General features: G+C 26.3%; 3 protein-coding genes across 5 annotated transcripts in view; 1 reads left to right on the top strand and 2 right to left on the bottom strand.

The window, feature by feature from the left end:
* Positions 1–1674: 1674 nt before the first annotated feature.
* Positions 1675–13912, bottom strand: LOC114125621 (uncharacterized). 2 transcript variants are annotated; one of them, XM_050197380.1, is made up of 13 exons: positions 13130–13912; positions 8047–8219; positions 7769–7988; positions 7495–7632; positions 7208–7417; positions 5846–6030; positions 5701–5776; positions 5203–5257; positions 5078–5126; positions 3935–4101; positions 3826–3856; positions 3587–3751; positions 1675–1813 (listed from the first exon to the last, which is right to left on the bottom strand). In XM_050197380.1, the coding sequence occupies exons 3-13, from the start codon at positions 7880–7882 to the stop codon at positions 1675–1677; spliced, it is 1329 nt and encodes a 442-aa protein (XP_050053337.1). In that variant the 5' UTR covers positions 7883–7988; positions 8047–8219; positions 13130–13912. The 2 variants fall into 2 exon arrangements, with proteins under 2 accessions (XP_050053337.1, XP_027845155.2); XM_027989354.2 differs by having other exon boundaries at positions 8091–8219.
* On the bottom strand, positions 9445–11912 carry LOC126549034 (uncharacterized). The gene is made up of 2 exons (XM_050197373.1): positions 11598–11912; positions 9445–11517 (listed from the first exon to the last, which is right to left on the bottom strand). Exon 2 carries the CDS (start codon positions 11429–11431, stop codon positions 9689–9691), a length of 1743 nt encoding a protein of 580 aa, XP_050053330.1. The 5' UTR covers positions 11432–11517; positions 11598–11912; the 3' UTR covers positions 9445–9688.
* A 21-nt stretch (positions 13913–13933) lies between the features above and the next one.
* LOC114125623 (protein borderless) overlaps positions 13934–19701 on the top strand; it is a 26538-nt gene continuing 20770 nt past the window's right edge. For both annotated transcript variants that reach the window (XM_050197368.1, XM_050197369.1), the window contains exons 1-2: positions 13934–14371; positions 17247–17568. In XM_050197368.1, coding sequence (XP_050053325.1) covers positions 14168–14371; positions 17247–17568 — 526 coding nt within the window. In that variant the 5' untranslated portion in view covers positions 13934–14167. The remainder of the gene's footprint in view (positions 14372–17246; positions 17569–19701) is intronic.

Raw genomic sequence — 19701 nt, 5'->3', positions numbered from 1 at the left:
CGGTGGAGCTGAATGAAGTTTTTGATTGTGTTTTAACTCATATTTAGTAAAAAATATAAAAGCAAAATGATTTAATATATTTACACAGTATTAAGGTACCTATTTATTTACTAATAATATAATATTTGTATAATGTATAAATAATTGTTTAATTTGACTTAATTAATAAAGTTATTGAAATAAATTATTTTTTATTAGTAATAATGGTATGTATCATATTCATATTTGATGTGCATTCCTACTCTAAACAATTGTTTATTGATTTATCTTTTTTACTTCCTTAGCAATTAAAGTTTTTTGGTCTGAAAAAGTGATCTGAAAATTTAAAATACCTTGTTTAGATATTTCTATAAGAAATATAATAATCCACTAGTGCAGTTTTAATTTATCTCATTCTATTATTAAAATGCCATTGTAGATCCTTTTACAAATAATGCCTAGTTTACTTTGAACATTTTTTAACTTCATATATTTAATTTTCTAAGAATGGAAATTGTACAAATATTTGTACTTAGAATTATTGTTATTTTGAATTGATTCATGTGAAAAGTAATTGAACCCATTCCCAGGTAATCACTAAGCAATTAGGGTAATAATTATTTTAATATAAGATAAACTTTTTTACTATCAAAATTTTAAAAATTCCTTTCTTTAATCTATATTAAATATATTTTAAAATTCAATATTTATTTGTTTTGTATTACTAAAATTAAATAGTTTGCTAGGTATTTTAAACTATTACTTCTTTGTATGTGCTTATTAGCAAATTATTCATTTATAAACAATTATTTAGGTAGTAAATAGTTTGGTTAATGATTTTTATACCATTTAAATAAATAAAATATTTGGATATAGCCCATTTTTTGCTCCCATTTTATGAAAAGTTCAATTTCCAAATGACTCCAGTTTTTTACAAACCAAATTCCTTCCCACTTCATACAGACTTAAGACTGTCTTAACTCTCAAAAGACTCAAAAGAGATGTGGTTAAACTGTATTGGTATACTAAATAAATTATAAAAATGATATATTATTATGAATTTAATTTTATTAATATAATATTAAATTTTAGCATTAAAAATGTATGTATAAAATGATAATTTTGAATATCTATAGTTAAGTTACCATTTTATTCTTAGTAATGTTTTATACATATTATATGTTGTTACTATTTTGATTAAAATAACTAGCTTATTTAGTATTCAATTTTAAATTAATTTATTGCTTAAGTATTTTATTATTTACTGTTATAACAATCAATGATACAAACAATGTACTGATTTAGTTGATGCTTGCTTCAAAAGTATTCTCGATCACAAAGTTTGATACATTTCAGACTAATTATTTACATCTTAAAAATTAAAATTATTGTGTTATAAATTATAATACAAAAAATATAAAAAATGGTATACTTTTATAAAGTAAATTGATGTATTAATAAATATACAGTATCATACATACACATTGCTTGGTCTTATTCATGTCAAATAAAATGAAACTTATGATTTTAACATCATCAATAGTACTTATATAAATAGTTTTTTTTTTAATCATCTAATTTATTTTATAACTATTATTATTAGGTATTCTAATATTCTTTACATAATACAATATTGAATATTAAATTCATAAAATTATTTTTTTTTTAATTTAAAAATTATGGAAAATTAAAGAATTAGAGTAGTTGTAGATTTCTACCAAGTTGATGTGTGGTTTCTTCGTAAAGCCTCCTATAGTAATTTCTTAAAGATACTTGATATTTAATTGCATCTCCTATGTTGTCTTTCCTGTTCACTTCATTGCATATATTCCTCCTATGTTTACCAAAAGTCATAGACAGAATTATTATTAATAGTAATTACTTATTAGTAATATGCTGCAAGACTAGAATAAGTGCAATTATGAGGGACAATTTATGAATTATTTATTAGTTTATATAAAAGCTTAAAAATATAATATAGTTGTTTGTATAGGTACCTAAAAAAAAATGTTGTTATTTCATTATTTATTTATTTATGTACCTGTTATTATTACAGCAATTCAAACCAAGAAATTATAAATCAGACACAAAATTAAAAATATAAGATGTGATACCTATCTATCATATACAAGCAATCAATACAGCCATGCGAAGTGGAAGAAAAATAATTTAGAAGGTTTACACATAAACCATGGCTAATTATAATAAAATCAGTATCTATAATAACAGATAACATATTATACGTTATTTGTATAGCGAAATGCGATTGATGGGAATTCTATTAAGATAATTAGTGGTGAAGATGGAAAAAATAAAGTAATTAAGAGGAGAGTATAGGCGTTATCCTTTGGTAGAGCATAATGACACTGAAATTAACAAAATAAAGGAGTGTAAAAGAATCCATTTTGCTTGAAATGAGATTTAAGAGAAAAGATCGACCTTAATTTTTAACTTTCTGGACATCATATTTGACAGCAACCATTCCACCAGGTGTAGTGATCATGCTGGAAAATACTAATTTTTTTAAGTTACGTCAGTATGGTATTACAGTAATAAATAGGTAGTTATTTGTGATCGGTGACGTGTTGGTCGCTATTACAAGGTTATTGGCACTTGTCGGTATCCCATACTCCAACTCACATCTAATTTCGATGGATTTCAACGTATCAGTAAGAGTACCTAGATATTGTTTAGGGAGGACAATTCCATGGTGATTTCATTGTCTGTATTTTGATTATTTATGCAATCCTCTGTCGGTTTAGTTATAAAAATATACGATTAATCAGTTGTGGTTGCAAATGTTGATGTCATTGCAGTCGTTATCGCTAGTTTGTATATGATTTTTTTGTAAATAATTGACAATATATATGCAGCAGGCTGGTTTCAACAATTGCGAATTTGAGACATCCAACGAATATATCATTTTTACTGGCATTATAATATAGTTAGTAGTCAGTTTTCAGATGTCAATGATGTCAGATGTCCAATAAATAAAACTTATTATGTTTGTATAATAATATATATATTAATATATTATTATTTAAAATATCCATAGTATACTCGAGATAGTTCAAATATTTCACACAAAAAATAGATTTATTATGATTTTTAAAAAACCTTAAACCTATTATTTTGTGTTTTTAATGTATCATACTATAGAGTATAGACTATTAATAAAGCACTTATATTCTGTTGGTACTTAATTGTAACTGGAATAAAAAACAGTAGAATTATTAACATTAGGTACCTACATCTTGCAGTAAAAGTTCAGTTTTTATAAGAGAAATATATAAGTTCAGGTTATCCAAACATTTTTACTATTTGAAAAAAAAAGCCTAGTTTATTCTAATACTTCCCTTCATGTTATAATCATTAGTTGTGTTAATGTTGGCTAGATTAAAGCATAAAAAAATAAAAATACTAGGTATCATTAGACATTAAGTAGGTATTATTACATGTTTAAATGTTTACAAATTATCTATTTAAAAATAATTTGCCACGACAATAATTCCGTTTGATGTATTTTAATTTTTATATAGAAAGGCAGGTGTACTAATTATTAATACTGATAAACGCAAAATAAAATGTTGAATTTTTATGGTTTTACCAGCTGGGACTTAACATACAGCCAGGCATGCCGCATTTGCAATGGTATACATCCAAATGTAAACGAGCTCTTATCTTTGGATTTAATGTTTTTGGTTCTTCACCTGAATTATCTCGTATTACAGAAACATTTGTGTTTTTTTTTTCATGTATAGAATCTTCATCACTAATAAATATTTTTATCAATAATTTAAAATGGGTATAAACATGAATAGTGAATACATTTATGTTTGAAAATACCTTGTTTTTATTGATTCATTTGTACTGCTGCCTTTTACATAAACAATTTGTTAAATTTCTAAAAGGATTAAAATTATAATGTTAAACTATAAATTAAAATTTTACATACTATTATTTAACTTTGATTTACAGCACTTATAGCGATGTGCTCCCACGTTGAATGTCGCCTTTATATTTTTACCAAATTTATTTGATGTAATTTCCGTATTTTTGCAAAAATCATTATCCAATGATTTATGTTTCAAATTCAAAGACTCCTTCATATTTTTACGATCGCTAAAATACGTAGGCACCCGTAAGTTTAAATAGTTTAGTATTATTTATGTTTATATGAGGTAAAACAACAGATAAGATACCTGTTCAACTACCTAATTAAACTATACATCAATTAGGTAACGCTAGGTACTATATACATACAAATGAGAAATTTAATATTTTTTTTTTAGTTAAAGTTAATTTATTTCAAAATATTAATTAATTTGGATGGATTAACTAATTTAAGTTACACTATTTTTGGTAAATATTAACTAAGTTAAGATTAGAAAGTATGAAGTTACTTTTTTTTAATTACCTAAGTACTCTCCTTCACATTGTGCACTAACTAAAAAACAGTAAAGTTTAGGTGTAACCGATGTAGCTTAACAATAATAAGCACATCAAGCATTAATATTTACTATTTTTTTTTTTTTTTTTTTAAGAAAAAGCCATTTTTATATTCTTTTACACTCCTTGGAGAAATTTATATATTTATTACAAGAATCATTGATTGCATTTTAATAATAAAGTTTATTTAAAGTTGTGATCAGTTATTAAATCCTTTTGTTTATTGTTTATTAATTGGCCACTTGTAATATGATATCTCAAACTTTATGTGAACACTTGATAGTACCTAATACTGTAACCTACTGTAGTATTAAATATTATAAATGTGTTTTAAGTTGATAGGATAGTTTTCATATATTTAATGAAAATAATTTAGTATACTTTAATAAATTATAGAAAATAACTAAGTAAATTTAAAATTTTTTTAACTAAAAGCTACTAAGTTATTAATTCACCAACTTTATTCTTTTTTAAACAATGTACATTTTTTAAAATAGTACCTACTTAAGTTGAAAGTTATTGAAAAAAGTAACTTCACTTTTAATTTTTTAACTTGTTGGTAGTTATTTTCCAGCTCTATATATAGGTAGTACATACTTAGGTACCTAAATGGTTATATAATTATCTTAATAAAAATTATATTTTATACCTGGTTTCATTTTTATGTTCGTTTATTTTGGATCTATTTACATCTTCACCTTTATCGTTAGGTACAGTATTAGTATAGTATAATAAATATTACGAGACGTTAAATAAAAATGTATTTAAACTTACAGTTTTTGAAAGATTTTTTTGAATGGCACTCCCAATCCATTATGTTATTATTGGTCTAATAAATAATAAATAATTATTTTAGGTAAGGAATGTACAAAAATTATTATAAATAGACACTAGACAGTGATTAAAGTAATATATAATATCCATAAATAATAAATAAAAAGTTTAAATGATTGTAGTCAATGTAAACTATAGTTCACAAGTGTATTGATATCTATCTTTAAATCTCTTGATTTTAAGATTTTAAAGTATAAATCTGTTCTTGTGTATTTAGGAAAAGAATTAAGAAATAGCTATATAGGCATCTACCGGAATCAGAAATAGAATCGGAACTAAAAAGACATAAGGTACCTACCAGTTCCCGCAATTTAATAGTTAGCTTTGATGGTACTATAAGTTATGTGAATACATTAATACAATACATAAAACTTAATATTAATAACATAATAAAATATGTCTAACTAAGTAGTTTGTATAAATTTAAATTGATATTACCTTTATCGCTCTTGAGCAATACAGTTGACTGTCTGTGTCTGTATCTGAATTAATATTTTCATCATCGTGAATTATCCTATATTTAAATGATATTGATTAGAAATTAAATAATAGATAATTGCTAAAATTACATATGTAATACAACCTATTTTCTGTTTTATGTAAACACGGCGAATTTATTATTTTAGAGTGATGAACTCTTTTCATTCTGTTAGGCTGATTTTGCGTCTCTAAATATTCCGGTGAGCTATGATTTGCACGTGAAATTATGTTTATTTGTTCTGTAACACTGGTCTTGGTGACAAGGGTAATTTTTGGTGAAATAGTTCCCTATGATTATATAATTACCCATCATTATTATAGTTGAATATCATCATATGTATCATGCATGTCGTCCATTATACCAATTATGATGTGTACAATGGACTTTCTCAACTTTTTTAATTATTTAAAAATTAGTAAATACTAGATAGTATATATATTAATATAATTATAATATAGTCAAAATATATATTTAATATAGTCAGAAGTCGAACATAACTAATTTTTAAACTAAACAAAAATAAAGAAAAATTTAAATCATGTAAATTTCATAGGTAATGGTGTAGGTACTCAGGAATTTGTTACTTTTTTATTTATTCTCTACGCATACAACTATTAATATATAAGTGCATACATATTATCTCACAAATTTGCCCAATAGATTCGATAAATATTAAAAAAATGTTGTGTAAATTGGCTTAATAAATGTTGGTTTGTAAATTCTAATTTCTAAAACCAATTCGCAATTTTAATTTGCTGCAAAATAATGGAAAATTTTTTTAATCAATATTCAATTCGTAGTTATTTGCAATTAATTTCAGACACCATAATAATTTTTAATAAATGAGAAAATCCGGGGGGAGGAGGGGAGAGCGATTAACTTCATGAACATGTTAAACTACGTACACGGTTTTATTCTTATAAACGCATAACATAGTATGATAAGTCTTTTACTGAAAATAATAATCCATTTCACTCTGTTATTTTTAATATTTCAGTGAATTTACCATTAACTTATTGTTAAATTTATGGATAAAAATCTCATCGTAGGTTTTTAAATTTTAAAACAATAAAACAAGTTAAGAGCATTTTAAAATTATAAAAATCTTTTAATATATATTATTAAATATATACAGCTTTTTTATAAATTGTACTAAATTTTAACGGGGTGAGAATATTTTTTTAACGTTGATCTTGCGGAGTTTTTTGATTATACATACCGTCTACGTTAATTTTGAAAGTATTTGAATTTACTAAATTATGAAAGTGAATTAAGTAAGTACCTATGTCCTATTTTGTATACACAATATATTATTTATAATTATTTTACAATAGCCAATGTGTTTTAAAAATATAATATGAATATTAATTATTAGATAGGTATTTACAAAAAAATTGATCAAACCTGAACATTTATCTTAACAGTTATAAATATTATTAATATCTTTATTATACCTTTACTAACCGGAAATAAAGGTTCATTTTTCATGAGCAATGCTATTTCTCCAATTTTACTCAACTGACTACGTTCAGGGTACAATACTTCATCGACATAGGAACTATATGTAGCTAATGTGATTTGTTTCTTTTTGTAGGCTTGCACTAATGTTATTTTTATGCATTTTTCTTCCAAGACTTTCTGAATATCTCTCAAGTTTGAGAGTTCTGCAAAGGTCTATAAAATTACACAAACAAATAAAAAAAAAAAAAATCGACAAAAATAATTAAAGCATGGAATTAATCATATTTTACTTTGTGGAAATTAAATGTTTCGTTGAAAGTTAAAGGAAATTTGGGTTCTACATACGATGTACTATTTTTACGCCCGAACAACCAAATATCGAGATACATCATTCCTTTTGGACATATACATACACCGGGACACGAAACCTATAGTTAGTAATAACTAATAAGTATAGGTATTTAATATTATTGAATTTATCATCGACACCATAATAAAATAGCAAATAATAATATAAATGATAACACCATTATATTGGTGGTATAAAAGATTAATGATACTCACGTCTATAATATCTAAAACTACACATATATTAAATGATTTACACGACATGATTGGCAATAGTTTATGTATGTGTATTTTAGTGTTCCAGTGCGCGAGAATGTGAGCGAATAACATTCGAACATTCCTACATAGCACCAAATACAGAATGCATACTTGCGTGTTAAGAGCTTTTGCCGGTGTATCCAGGGTAACGTGCTTTTAGGTAGATACAACACTAAAACTTAAGACGTAAGATGGTTCAATAATAACTCAATATTATTTCACAGTTATATATATACATTATTGTTTCGGAATAAAACACTATAAATGTGAGTCCGCCTACCTATTAAATCTCGTTCGAAAACTTCTTTGGTCGTAATTTTTGTTGATCATATAACAAGATTGATTATATAAGAAAATAGATATCTACTATGGAAACAGCATTGAAAAAATAAAACTTGCATTTACCTATCTAGTGGAAAAAATACCAATAATTAAACATTAAATTATGAAATAAATTATTTATTTAAAATAAATAAATTATGTTATTTTATATGAAAAGAGTTGTAATAACTTATAGTTAAATCTTAAATGTGACTAAAATTGTCATCCTACGAATTATATTTAGTGATATTTTGAAATGGTTTATTTTTTACTTAATTAATTGCGACTATATGATAACAGAACAGGGCATTATGGCTCTTGTATACATTATAAATATTCAATACTTATACGTGGGAATAATATTTGAAGTACCTAACGTCATATTTTAAATATTTTTAAATTCCAAATCATGTATTTAATAAATTATAAATACTATTTAAAATAGAAAATACATCAAGTTATAAATAGGAATCTAAATTATCTGATTATTCTGATTAGACCTACAATCACTGTTATTGTATGACCAATATTTAAATATTTGAATACAATAAAAATGTAATGTTATTGTAAAAAATAAACTCTTAGTACGTTTATATGATGACATTAAAATGGTTTTTAAATAGTTAGCTCAAGCTATAAGCTACAAATAAAAAAAAAGCGATAAGATAATTATAAGAAGATTATCCTACGTTTTCACGGAAACGTTATCGTATTCCTGAATAACTCATGTCCCATAGATAATAGATTTCATGAAAACAAAAACACCAAATTTATTTTCTCAATACCGTAATTGTGGGTGAATAGAAACAGGTTTACACCTTTCAGGTGTTATATTTCTGGATCTAAAATATGTACAATGTTGTGAATTACATAAAAATTTGGGTCTCACCGTGTACTACATGATAGAATTTTCAACGGTTATCCAACTATAAAATTTGATTTTATAATTTTTTTTAAGTACGCTGTTTCTATTCACCCGCAGGTGTGGGTGAAAAAAAACAGCTGCTTAGTTTTCATAGAATTTGTTATTCAACTGTATTGAGGTTGAATAGAAACATAATTTTGAATTTTTAAAAAAAAAAGCGTTCAAATAACTTACTTATAGCCTTTATTTTATGATAAACAACATTTTAAACATATTTTATTTTAACAACAGTATTTTTTTTTATTTAACAAATAAAATAATAAATTCAGTCTTTGAATTTAATAGTCTTTTTAAGTTTCTTATATTAACTAATTTAATTATATAAACTTACAAAACAACATTTTAAACAATTTAACAAATATAATAATAAATTCAGTCTTTGAATTTAATAGTCTTTTTAAGTTTCTTATATTAACTAATTTAATTATATAAACTTACAAAACAATATTTTAAACAATTTAACAAATATAATAATAAATTTAGTCTTTGAATTTAATAGCCTTTATGTTTCTTATATTAACTTATTAAAGTAAAACCTTTTTTGGATACTTTAAACATACCTACCTTGGAAACCTAAGAATATACCCTAAGAATATAGGTAAGTACAAATGTACAATTTATATAACAAATACTTATAATGATTTGTAGTTAACTTGAAATTTAAATAAACCTCTTTTATATGGTTCAGGGTTATTCAGCTTACCAACTATTTGGAAGAAACTAAATGTAAATTCGTCTGTAACATTTGGGAACCCATATATAAATCCAAAATGGTCTCTTGTGTTGATGTTTCTTAAAAATGTACCAATGAACTCACCATGGTCACATTTTAAAACTTTACAAATATAATACTTATAAATTTTCTTACTAGTTGTTGCTTTTTTTGATATGATCTCGAAACTAACTAGTAACCACATTCCATCTTTTACATCAGTCATTTGAGAAATAGGATGGACATTGTCAAAACGTTGATTGTATTTTATAACATGTGGTAAAGTCTCAATATTTACATCACCATCATCTTCTTCATCTGAGCTATCATCTGAAATTACTGCTGGGGATATCATAGAATCAACAATATCTTCTGGTTTGTCAACTGTACTGGAAGAATCAGATTGATCAGAGTTAGAACTCCTCACAACCTCAACACTTTGTCCTGGTTGAACATTCAATTTTTTTCTCTTTTGACGCACGTTTGTTGTTTCAGTACTTCTCATAGTTTTTAAAAATTCTGTTAAACTACTGTTGACATGATCAGAAACATCTGGGTCATCATATTCTACTGGCAACATATTTAATACCTTGTCACGATTTAGAGGGTATATTCCACATTTTTCGAAACCCGATTTTAAATTATCAGCACATTTTTCTGATATTTTTTTTATCAAAATATTGAGAAGTCGTGGAAAACGATCTTTAGGCACCGAACACTCATTCCTTCCATCCCCATTTTTCCAGTTTTCCATTATAATACGCCAATGACACTTCAGTGGCCTAAAAAAGGCAACATCAAGTGGCTGGGTAAGATGGGTAGAGTTTGCAGGTAAAAAAACAAATGAAATATTATGTTCTTTACAAGCTTTAATTGATTCTATTGAAATGTGACTGGATAAATTGTCACCAATTAATATCTTTCTCCCAGGTAATTTTTTCAAGTATGGTATAGCAATACTTTTAATCCAGTCATCAAATGAGTAACTGTCGAACCATCCAGATTGGCTTGATGCATACCTTGATCCTTTTGGACCACCTAAGCGCCAACTGTCAGATATTGTTTTTGCCTTATAAACAGTAAAAGGTGGGAGCAATATACCATCTGCCGTACCAGCAAACATGACAGAATTTGATGTTTTACTACTATTCATTACCCTTTCTGGATATTTTGTACCACGTTTAGTTATAATTTTTCGACGACCAGGGTCATCTGTTAAGTTTGTTTCATCGTAATTTAATATGTTAGATGGTGGTACACCATCAAGTGAATTTGTAAGGTTATCAAAATATGAATTGATTGTAATTCTTGTAACACCTGCACGAGAACGTTTTATATTCTGACACATTCTAACGGCTAAAATATTTTTATGTCTGGTGAGAAAACTATCTGCCCAATCTCGACCAGGCATAGTACCATTTTTAAACTTTTTAACCTTTTTTCCCCGGTGTTCAAGATATCCATTAACTAATAATCTTAAATCGAATCTGCCAAACGGATAACCCCATTCAGCGCATAACAAAATACCTGATACAATTAAATTCTCTTCTTCTTTAGAAAGTGATGTTTGGCCTCCTTGTGTTTTGATCTCCGGATTTTTAACATGTCTGTAAATAACTGAATGATTGATACCGTAAACTGACTCGGCTTCTCTGTAGGACATTTTCTTGAGTTTGACAGCAGCAACAGCATTAGCTAAATCAGATTTGCTTGCCGCGTGGATCTGGCTTATATACTTTTGGCATGTTTCTATTCACCCGGAAAACAAAATGTTTTGATTAAAAAAATTATAAAAAATCAGCAAGTCATTAAACAGGATTGATACTTACGTTAATTAATTCTCCACAACCACGCTGAAAAGTGAAAAAAAAAAAATTGGAGTTATCACAATTCGTTTATGAGAACCACGATAACAAAGTTGATACACATTTTTTGGAGGTAAAATAATTTTTACTCTTATCAATTTTCTTATCGACAATTATTATGGAGGTAAAAATGTATCAATTGAATTCGATTCTTTATAACATAACCAATGTAATACATCAACGACTTATAAAAATAGTTATACTTAGACCATAGTTATTGGTCAATGAAACTTATTTCGAAATTTTGTTTCTATTCACCAATCGGTTTCTATTCACCCACAATTACGGTACTCTATTTCACAAAAAAAAAAATATGAATTTATTTAAAGATATTGTTATTAAAATAAAAGTGTAAAGTAAATGTGTATAAGAATGTATAATATTCGGTAGGTACTTATACCTATCATGTTTTTATTATACTTACTTTGATTATCTATTTTTCGAAATTCATTATTTTGTTAATAGTAGGTAATAATAGTATAGTTATTGGACATATTATTATACTATAGAATATGATAATATATCGACATTCAATGATAATTTTAATTTAAATTCATAATCATATATTTTTAAGTACCTAAGTAAAACATTTTTAAATACACTGTATAGAGTAATAACGATATCGATAATTCGACGACGATCGATCAATTAGATTTTTAGAAACATTACTACATACATACAACATACAATACATACAACTATACAACATAGCATTATAATTATTTTAAATTTAAATAATTTTTCAAACATTCAACAAACACGATGTAAAATTGTTGATCTATAAAAGATAATTACAGTTTATAATATAAATAATAAATAATTTATATACCCAATACCCTGCTATATATTTACCTATTCATCAATAATAGGTAACATTCTTAAATAAAGAAAATTAATTCGAGATTATTGTTTTCATGAAATCGGTTTTTGGTCAAACATAAATTTTGTTTTATAATATATTTATTGTACAATATTATACTACTACTACTACTACTATCGTCGATAATTTATACTTGAAAATTAAAAAAAAAAATGTGGCCGTAGCATGTAACACACATATGTCTATTATTGAATGTGTGTTATAACTTTTATTTTATTTTTATTCTATTTTTAAAGTAATATTATTAGAAAATGCGAAAAATAAATAATTTTTAATTTTTAATCTCAATTTTATTATATAAAGACAATCAGACATCACTGATGTATCTTAATAAATATATATTATTTTTGTAACTTTATTTTTGTGTGTATATCTTTTAAAAATTAAAATGCTTATTTTTGCATATTTTGTTAAATAAAATGCATAAAATGCATATTTTACAATTTTTTATTGCATACAAATTCTAACCCTGGGAATAAATAATGATAATAACGTGTACTCAGCAATTTATTGTGGTGTATAGACATGAATATTATAATAATATATCTATCGAGAATAATTAAGGAAAGAGTATTTTGAATAATTACTAAAAAAATACTGTATATATAGTACATACGAGGTAAATTCATCGATGGCTAAATACACGCGACGGACGTCCGTCTGCAATCTTTGTTTTCAGCTATTGACACGACACGACCTCGATGGACTGCAATCGCGTGTCTGTTACCGTGGAGGGCAGGAAGCCGTGAGTGTTTCGCTTCTTAATCGTTATAAAAATACAGAAAAAAAAATTTTTTTCCGCACATGTGTGACAAATTAATATTTGAAACCTTCCTTTTTGAGTTATTATTATTTTAATTAAATCGTTTTTTTTTTTTTAACAACCTAATCATTAGGTATTTTATTACCTTACAAATTGACTGATTCAGACCAAGTTGAAGTTAAATTATACTCAATAACACGAAAAATTTGCAAAATCGCAAGTCGACTGTTAAAAAATAAAATGTATACATTTTTAAGATCGAAAAATTGATATCAACGTATACGTATTGATGACGTTAATTTAATTCAAATTCAAACTTATAAAGAAAAAGGGTAATTTGATTTGCCGAGAATGTTTGGAAAAAAATGGTTAAACATTTTAATTTTTTAGAAATTGTATTTTAATTAATAACTTGTAAGTACAATTTTGTCACCTGATCGGATTTTCAAAAATGTTCCACCAAGGAGTAAGGACCACGGGTTCCCGCCGGCCGGCGTATTGTCCCTACTTAAAAGCGCAACTGTACAGCTGTTAAAGTACCGACTGCACACTGACGTATTGTGTTGAGTATATATCGTATTAAGTATTTAAGTGTACAATAATATTATAGTATTATGCATTTAGTGTCGCGTGGTCCGACCGCAAGTCCGCAACCGACGCATGTGTACACAGTTATTTGCAAATATTTTTCCTACGTCACCTGCGTTATTATTGTTGTTATTACGGCGAGCGGACGACGACCATATTATTATTATAATTTGTCGTGTCCGCAAAATAATGCGAGATCGTCCTCCCGCGCGCGCGTTGCTGTGACAATATCCGCACTGTGACGCTCACCCTCCGAGCTGTCGGTTTACTGAAACCGCAGTCGTCGTGTCGAAAACGCGCGGTATGTTCGGTATACTGGTTCTGGGCTTGTCGACGGCGGCGTTTCTGTTTGGCCGTTTTGGTTGTGACGGTCAGACGGCCGATGTCGGCTCGCTGACGTCCCAAATCGGCGGTTACGCGGTATTCAAATGTCCGGCAGTACCGCAACCGCGGTTCGACCACGACGGCGGTCTTCGCCGTCTTGTTGCCGTACGTTGGACAAAAGACGTGAGTGTTCGCTTATAATCACGATTATATTATTTGCAGTCGTTGGTAAATTTTAAACTTGTAGCTTTATAATAATTATAAATCCGACATAAAATCTAAAATGTAACTTTGCTCATTATAAACCGCAGATAAGAATTTGTTAACCTAACTTGTTAAATTGTTGTGTACTTTTGCATCTAGATGTACCTATGTTCTAGTTCTATATAATAAATGTATAAAATTACGTTAGCGGCAATAATATAAATTCATATATTGTTAACAGTCACTATATAGTCATATAGGTAAGTAATATCAATAGAGACAAGATATTTTAGTAATCAATGATAATTCGCGTAATAATTTATATCATTAAATTAACAAATTAGGTACTATATACTTATAATAGGTTATTAATATATTGTATATTGATTAACCATTGTCGGATTTCTTGATCGTTTATTAAAATTTATACATAGTACCTATATGATAACGAAAATGGTCGTTATTATTTGAATTTTTATTTTATTTTATACGTAATTATGGGTTTTAATTATAATATAAAATTAGGTATGACTGTTTAGAATATTTAGACCAGTGACTCCCAACATGGGCTTTTTTAATTTTAAAAAGGTGATTCTACTATGAATTTAGTTTTTTATTGTTCATAACTTATTTCAATGAAATGTTTAGAATCAAAAATAATTTAAGACAATATATCATAAGTAATATACAAAACTATTTAAGTATGTATACAATTTATAGACACTAAGAATTTAGTATATAAAAATAAAAATTATACTTAAGTTAAAATTATAGCTATTTTTAATTTATTGAGAAATGGGAGGTTTAGGGGGGGGGTGAGATTTTTGAAAACCTTAAAGAGGTGTTGAGTAAAAAAAGGTGGGAAAACACTATTTTAGACATTTGCCAATATATTCTTGACTGCGACTATTTGTGAGCAAGTTTTATTAAGATAGTAGTAAGGTTTTAGTTGTAAGTAGACCGGATTCAAGAAGAAAAACATATCATACAATTTTAGAGTATTTATATTTTAAAATTTATTTGCATTTTGTAATAATAACAATATTATTATTATTATTATTATTATTAATATTAAAAAAACAATTGAGCCTTGGCTGCTTGGCCATTGGCTGAAATTTAATTTATATATAATTTACATGTAGTGTTACAAAAATTATTATGCTACTAAAGATTTTTTTACAAAATGTTATCAATATTAATTTCTTTTGCAAATCGAAGTGTGTCTTTTATGGATGTCTTGTTTTGAGGACTGGTGAAAAAACTCGGTGATGTTAATGATGTTATATATGTTTCTGGCTGCTTCTGTTTGTTTGCATTCGACGAGTGTTTCACTGTAAGCGGAACTCCTCAAATTGTGCAAGTACAAATGTAGTGAGTAGGATTTATCATGTTCTTAGGTGTATTAAATTTAATTCTTCATTTCTGGTAAGATTGTTCGTATTTTTTCAGCTCTTGGTTGTTAATTTTATTTTATTTAGTTTAGTTTCTTGTCTTTTCCATTTGTTTGAATATATTTATTGATATCAGCATAAAAATGAATGTCTTCATGGGCGTACTGTATTTTAAATTTTTTTTCTATTACCTAGCTCATTATTTGTTGTAAATTTTGCCAATTTTTCAACTTTCTCGGTCCCTTCAATCTTACAATTATGTCCAGATATCCAGAGTATGGTGATGTTTTTCGCAGATTGTTATTGTTATTATATTTATTTTTAGACTATTTTTGTTTTCATAGTTGGCTAAACTTTTTATTGAGCTTAAATAGTCTGTGAAAATAATGTAATTATATGATTAGGTATTGATCATTTTCATACATTTTATTGCAGAGTGTATTGCTAAAACTTCAGCTTCAGATGTTATTTACTTTTTGTGTTAATTGAGAATGAGGTGTGATGATTGTTATTCCAATTCCTTTTTCAGTTTTTGAGGCATTATATATATACATAGTGTGTGTTCACAAATTTAGGGTATACTGAATTTCTCGCGGCCGCGGCCGGATTATATTGGAATAAATCTACTTCTTTTACAAGCTGGTGGTATATAAAATATTTAATACTCATTTATAGATACATTTCATATTTTTTTTTCAGAAATTTTTTCTGATCTGTGCATGAGCTGTAAAATTTTTTTTATAACAACACGCCTATTTTAAACGCCATATTCAAATAAGCCTATTTTTTAAAGTAATTTTGATGAATCATCTATGAATCTAAATTCTTAATTGACTGAATAAGAACCACTTCAATTTTAATAAATAATATTTATTTTTACTTTTTTTAAAAATGCATAAAATCATCTGTAATTACTTATTATTGGATAGTTTTTGAATATTTTTACGTATTTTTTTTTTTAATAAATAACTTTATTACCATATTATGTTAATTTTGCTTATAACACTTATAAAAAAATATATGTATATTCAAAAAGTAACCAATTGGTAAAAAATGTATTGTTTATTAAAACTGAAGGCATCTTACATAAGGTGCGTATCGGACAATGCGGAAAACGCACAAAACACGTTTTTTCATTGAGACTATTAATTAAAAATTTTAAAGAGAAATATTTTTACACTAAGTTTGATTTCATTGATTAAGGGGAGCCCGGGAAGGGTAAGGGTGAAGAATTGTAAATACATTTCTTCAGATAAGTTAATATATTTTTTTTTTATAGACAACGGTTTTCCTATTAATAATTAATTATAAAAATGAGTGTTTTTTTAAAAACAAAAAAATTATACAACCATCTACATTTCAGAATATTATTCATTTTTGGTTATAAATCATAATATATTATATGAGACGTAAACACAATCGTTACAGCAATTTATAATTATGTTGAATTTGTTATATTGCAGGGCCAGACGGTATTTACGTGTTCAGAAGGTACATTAACCACCGACGAACGTTACGACGGACGGACTACCGTAGTAGAACCTCCTGAGTTTAGCGATGCCGTCTATATTGCTATTAATGTTTCCAGTCTCCGTGAATCAGACACAGGTGACTATGAATGTCATGTAACTTACAGTGGTGATGCAGGTCCGTTGCAGCATTCCTCGTCACGGGCACCTTTACCAACACTGTCGTCACCTCAGTCGAGCACAGACTCGACGTTGAATGCTGTCGACAACGATATGGGTGCTACAGCAGGTGTACGATTCAGGCTTGATGTCGAAGGTGAGGCCTTACAGTTCTTGCATAATTATCGATTAAAATAAAAATTGTTCGATATTTTAATCCTCAAATCTGAAAGAGAATTAATTAATTTGACTTAATTAGAGACTAAATTATATTATGTTTTGCTGCAAAATTACATAGCGTTATGCCTATAGCTAAACCATATTAATATACCCTAACTTTTTATTTTCGTTTTATTTACATTACGAAATTTTCAATACTAATGTATCATTTATAGTGTATTTATTATATACATTAAGATAAACTATAAAAATTACGATTTGTAAACAATAAACACCGTGAATTGAATCAGTTGATCAATGTTGAACAGACATTTTAAAATTTATATTTTATTAGATAATAAAAATGGTTTGAAAAAAGATAAATTTACTAATCATAAAAACATAAATTACTATACTAAAGTTTATTATAATATTTGTGGCTAAAGTACACATGTATATGCAACACTAGTAAATTTATTTTTTGAAATTAAAGAATTATTAGAAAAAAATGTTTAAATTACATAACGCAAGAAAACTTATTATAATATAGGAACCTCGCACCTACCTAAAATAACAATAAACGGTTTGATATATATTAAAAAAGTAAAAATAAAATATGTACCTATATAAGGTAGGTACTTATCAATTTAAATAATTTGGGAAAAGTGACACAAAAAAACTTATATATAAGATAAGTTTATAACAAATTTATATAATTGTACGTTTGTTTAATAAAGAATTAAAAGTATGTATAAACCCATGATTATTAATTGAATTTATTGAAGCTAAGGTTATAGGTAAAGCTAATTCCGTTCTAACAAATGATAGTAAAATAGTATAAAAAATTATTAATAGTACCTTCTAGTAGTGTCTTAATTTTAAGTTAAATTTTAGGACTATTTTAAACTGGTTGTTCAAGTTGATAAACAAAATTATATTATAGGTTATATTAAAGTATTAATAAGAATAGTTATACACATTAAATATCTATAGAATTTATATTTATATTTATTAATATAAATTAATACATATTATTGTTAAGAATACAAATATGTACAAAGTTTTATTGCTAACATGTAAAAAACATTTTGTGACATAAGACGTTGTGTAGATAACTAATATAGTACCTAAATATAGTCATATGAACGGATTCGCCACTATTATGGTTTAAAGTTTTTCACAAAATTGTTTGATTAACTTCAACCATCATGTTTGTTCGTGGAATAATAATTTAAATGTTTTGATAAAAGAATAAAATAATTGTCGTTTGCGAAGAGGAAAACATTTATTGTACAGTTTACAACACATTTCAATACATCTAAAACGAATTTTTTGAATTTTAAATGATTTATTTTATTGGGTTAATTTCTAAATGATGTGTTTTTAAGCATTCTTTGACTGGTTTAGACGATTTAGTCATGTATAACCTTGACTTACTGATAAATTGGATATTGTTGGAGATTACGAGGTCAGCCTACGAGTAAATATTATTCAGGGTCCTTTTATTAATTATTTATTGGAGGTATTGTTGACAGGATGGACTATATGTCTATATATGAAGAAGTGAGTCGAAGGGCTTGTATGTATACCAATCAAAAATATCCCACAAAAGTCTGTCAATAAAACTAACATGTTATTCACCGTGATACTATTTTATATTTGTTTATAGTATAAATTATATTTTAATTAAGCCCTTCCCTTTTATAATATATACTTAGATTAGTTTTGCATAATTTAGATATTAGGCATGGTCCTTAGACATTATAAATTGGCTGTATACCTACTTAGAAGTCCTATGACAATTGTATAATCTTTGTTATAGTTTCTCAACACAATAAAATTGTCTAGGGTTTTATTATGTATCATTTAACAAAAATGTTTCAACCGAATTTATATTAATTATAAGTTTATAGTGTAAAATGTGAATATAATAATATAATAATAACAGCAATAACCTTTTCCATACTAAAATTAAATTAATACTTCCTTATACAAAGTTGGTTATATTATCTACCTACATCGCTGCATCATAGAAAAACAAGAATTAATTTATTAAAATATATATTTTCTTAATACACAGTAAGTGGCGACTGGTAGATATATATATTCAATTTTAAATGGTTTAATGATA

The sequence above is a fragment of the Aphis gossypii genome, chromosome 1 (assembly GCF_020184175.1).
Source record: "Aphis gossypii isolate Hap1 chromosome 1, ASM2018417v2, whole genome shotgun sequence".
Lineage (NCBI taxonomy): Eukaryota > Metazoa > Arthropoda > Insecta > Hemiptera > Aphididae > Aphis > Aphis gossypii.
The sequence above is the reverse complement of the archived record's forward strand: the minus strand, read 5'-3'. Positions and strand labels throughout refer to the sequence as shown.

Coding starts and splice junctions, on each gene's coding strand:
- LOC114125621 (XM_050197380.1), bottom strand. CDS start 7,882: ATGTTATTCGCTCACATTCTCGCGCACTGGAACACTAAAATACACATA. Junction 7,418..7,494: donor AAACATTTAATTTCCACAAA/GTAAAATATGAT, acceptor GTAATTTTATAG/ACCTTTGCAGAACTCTCAAA. Junction 1,814..3,586: donor TGTATGTTAAGTCCCAGCTG/GTAAAACCATAA, acceptor TGGTAAACATAG/GAGGAATATATGCAATGAAG.
- LOC126549034 (XM_050197373.1), bottom strand. CDS start 11,431: ATGTCCTACAGAGAAGCCGAGTCAGTTTACGGTATCAATCATTCAGTT.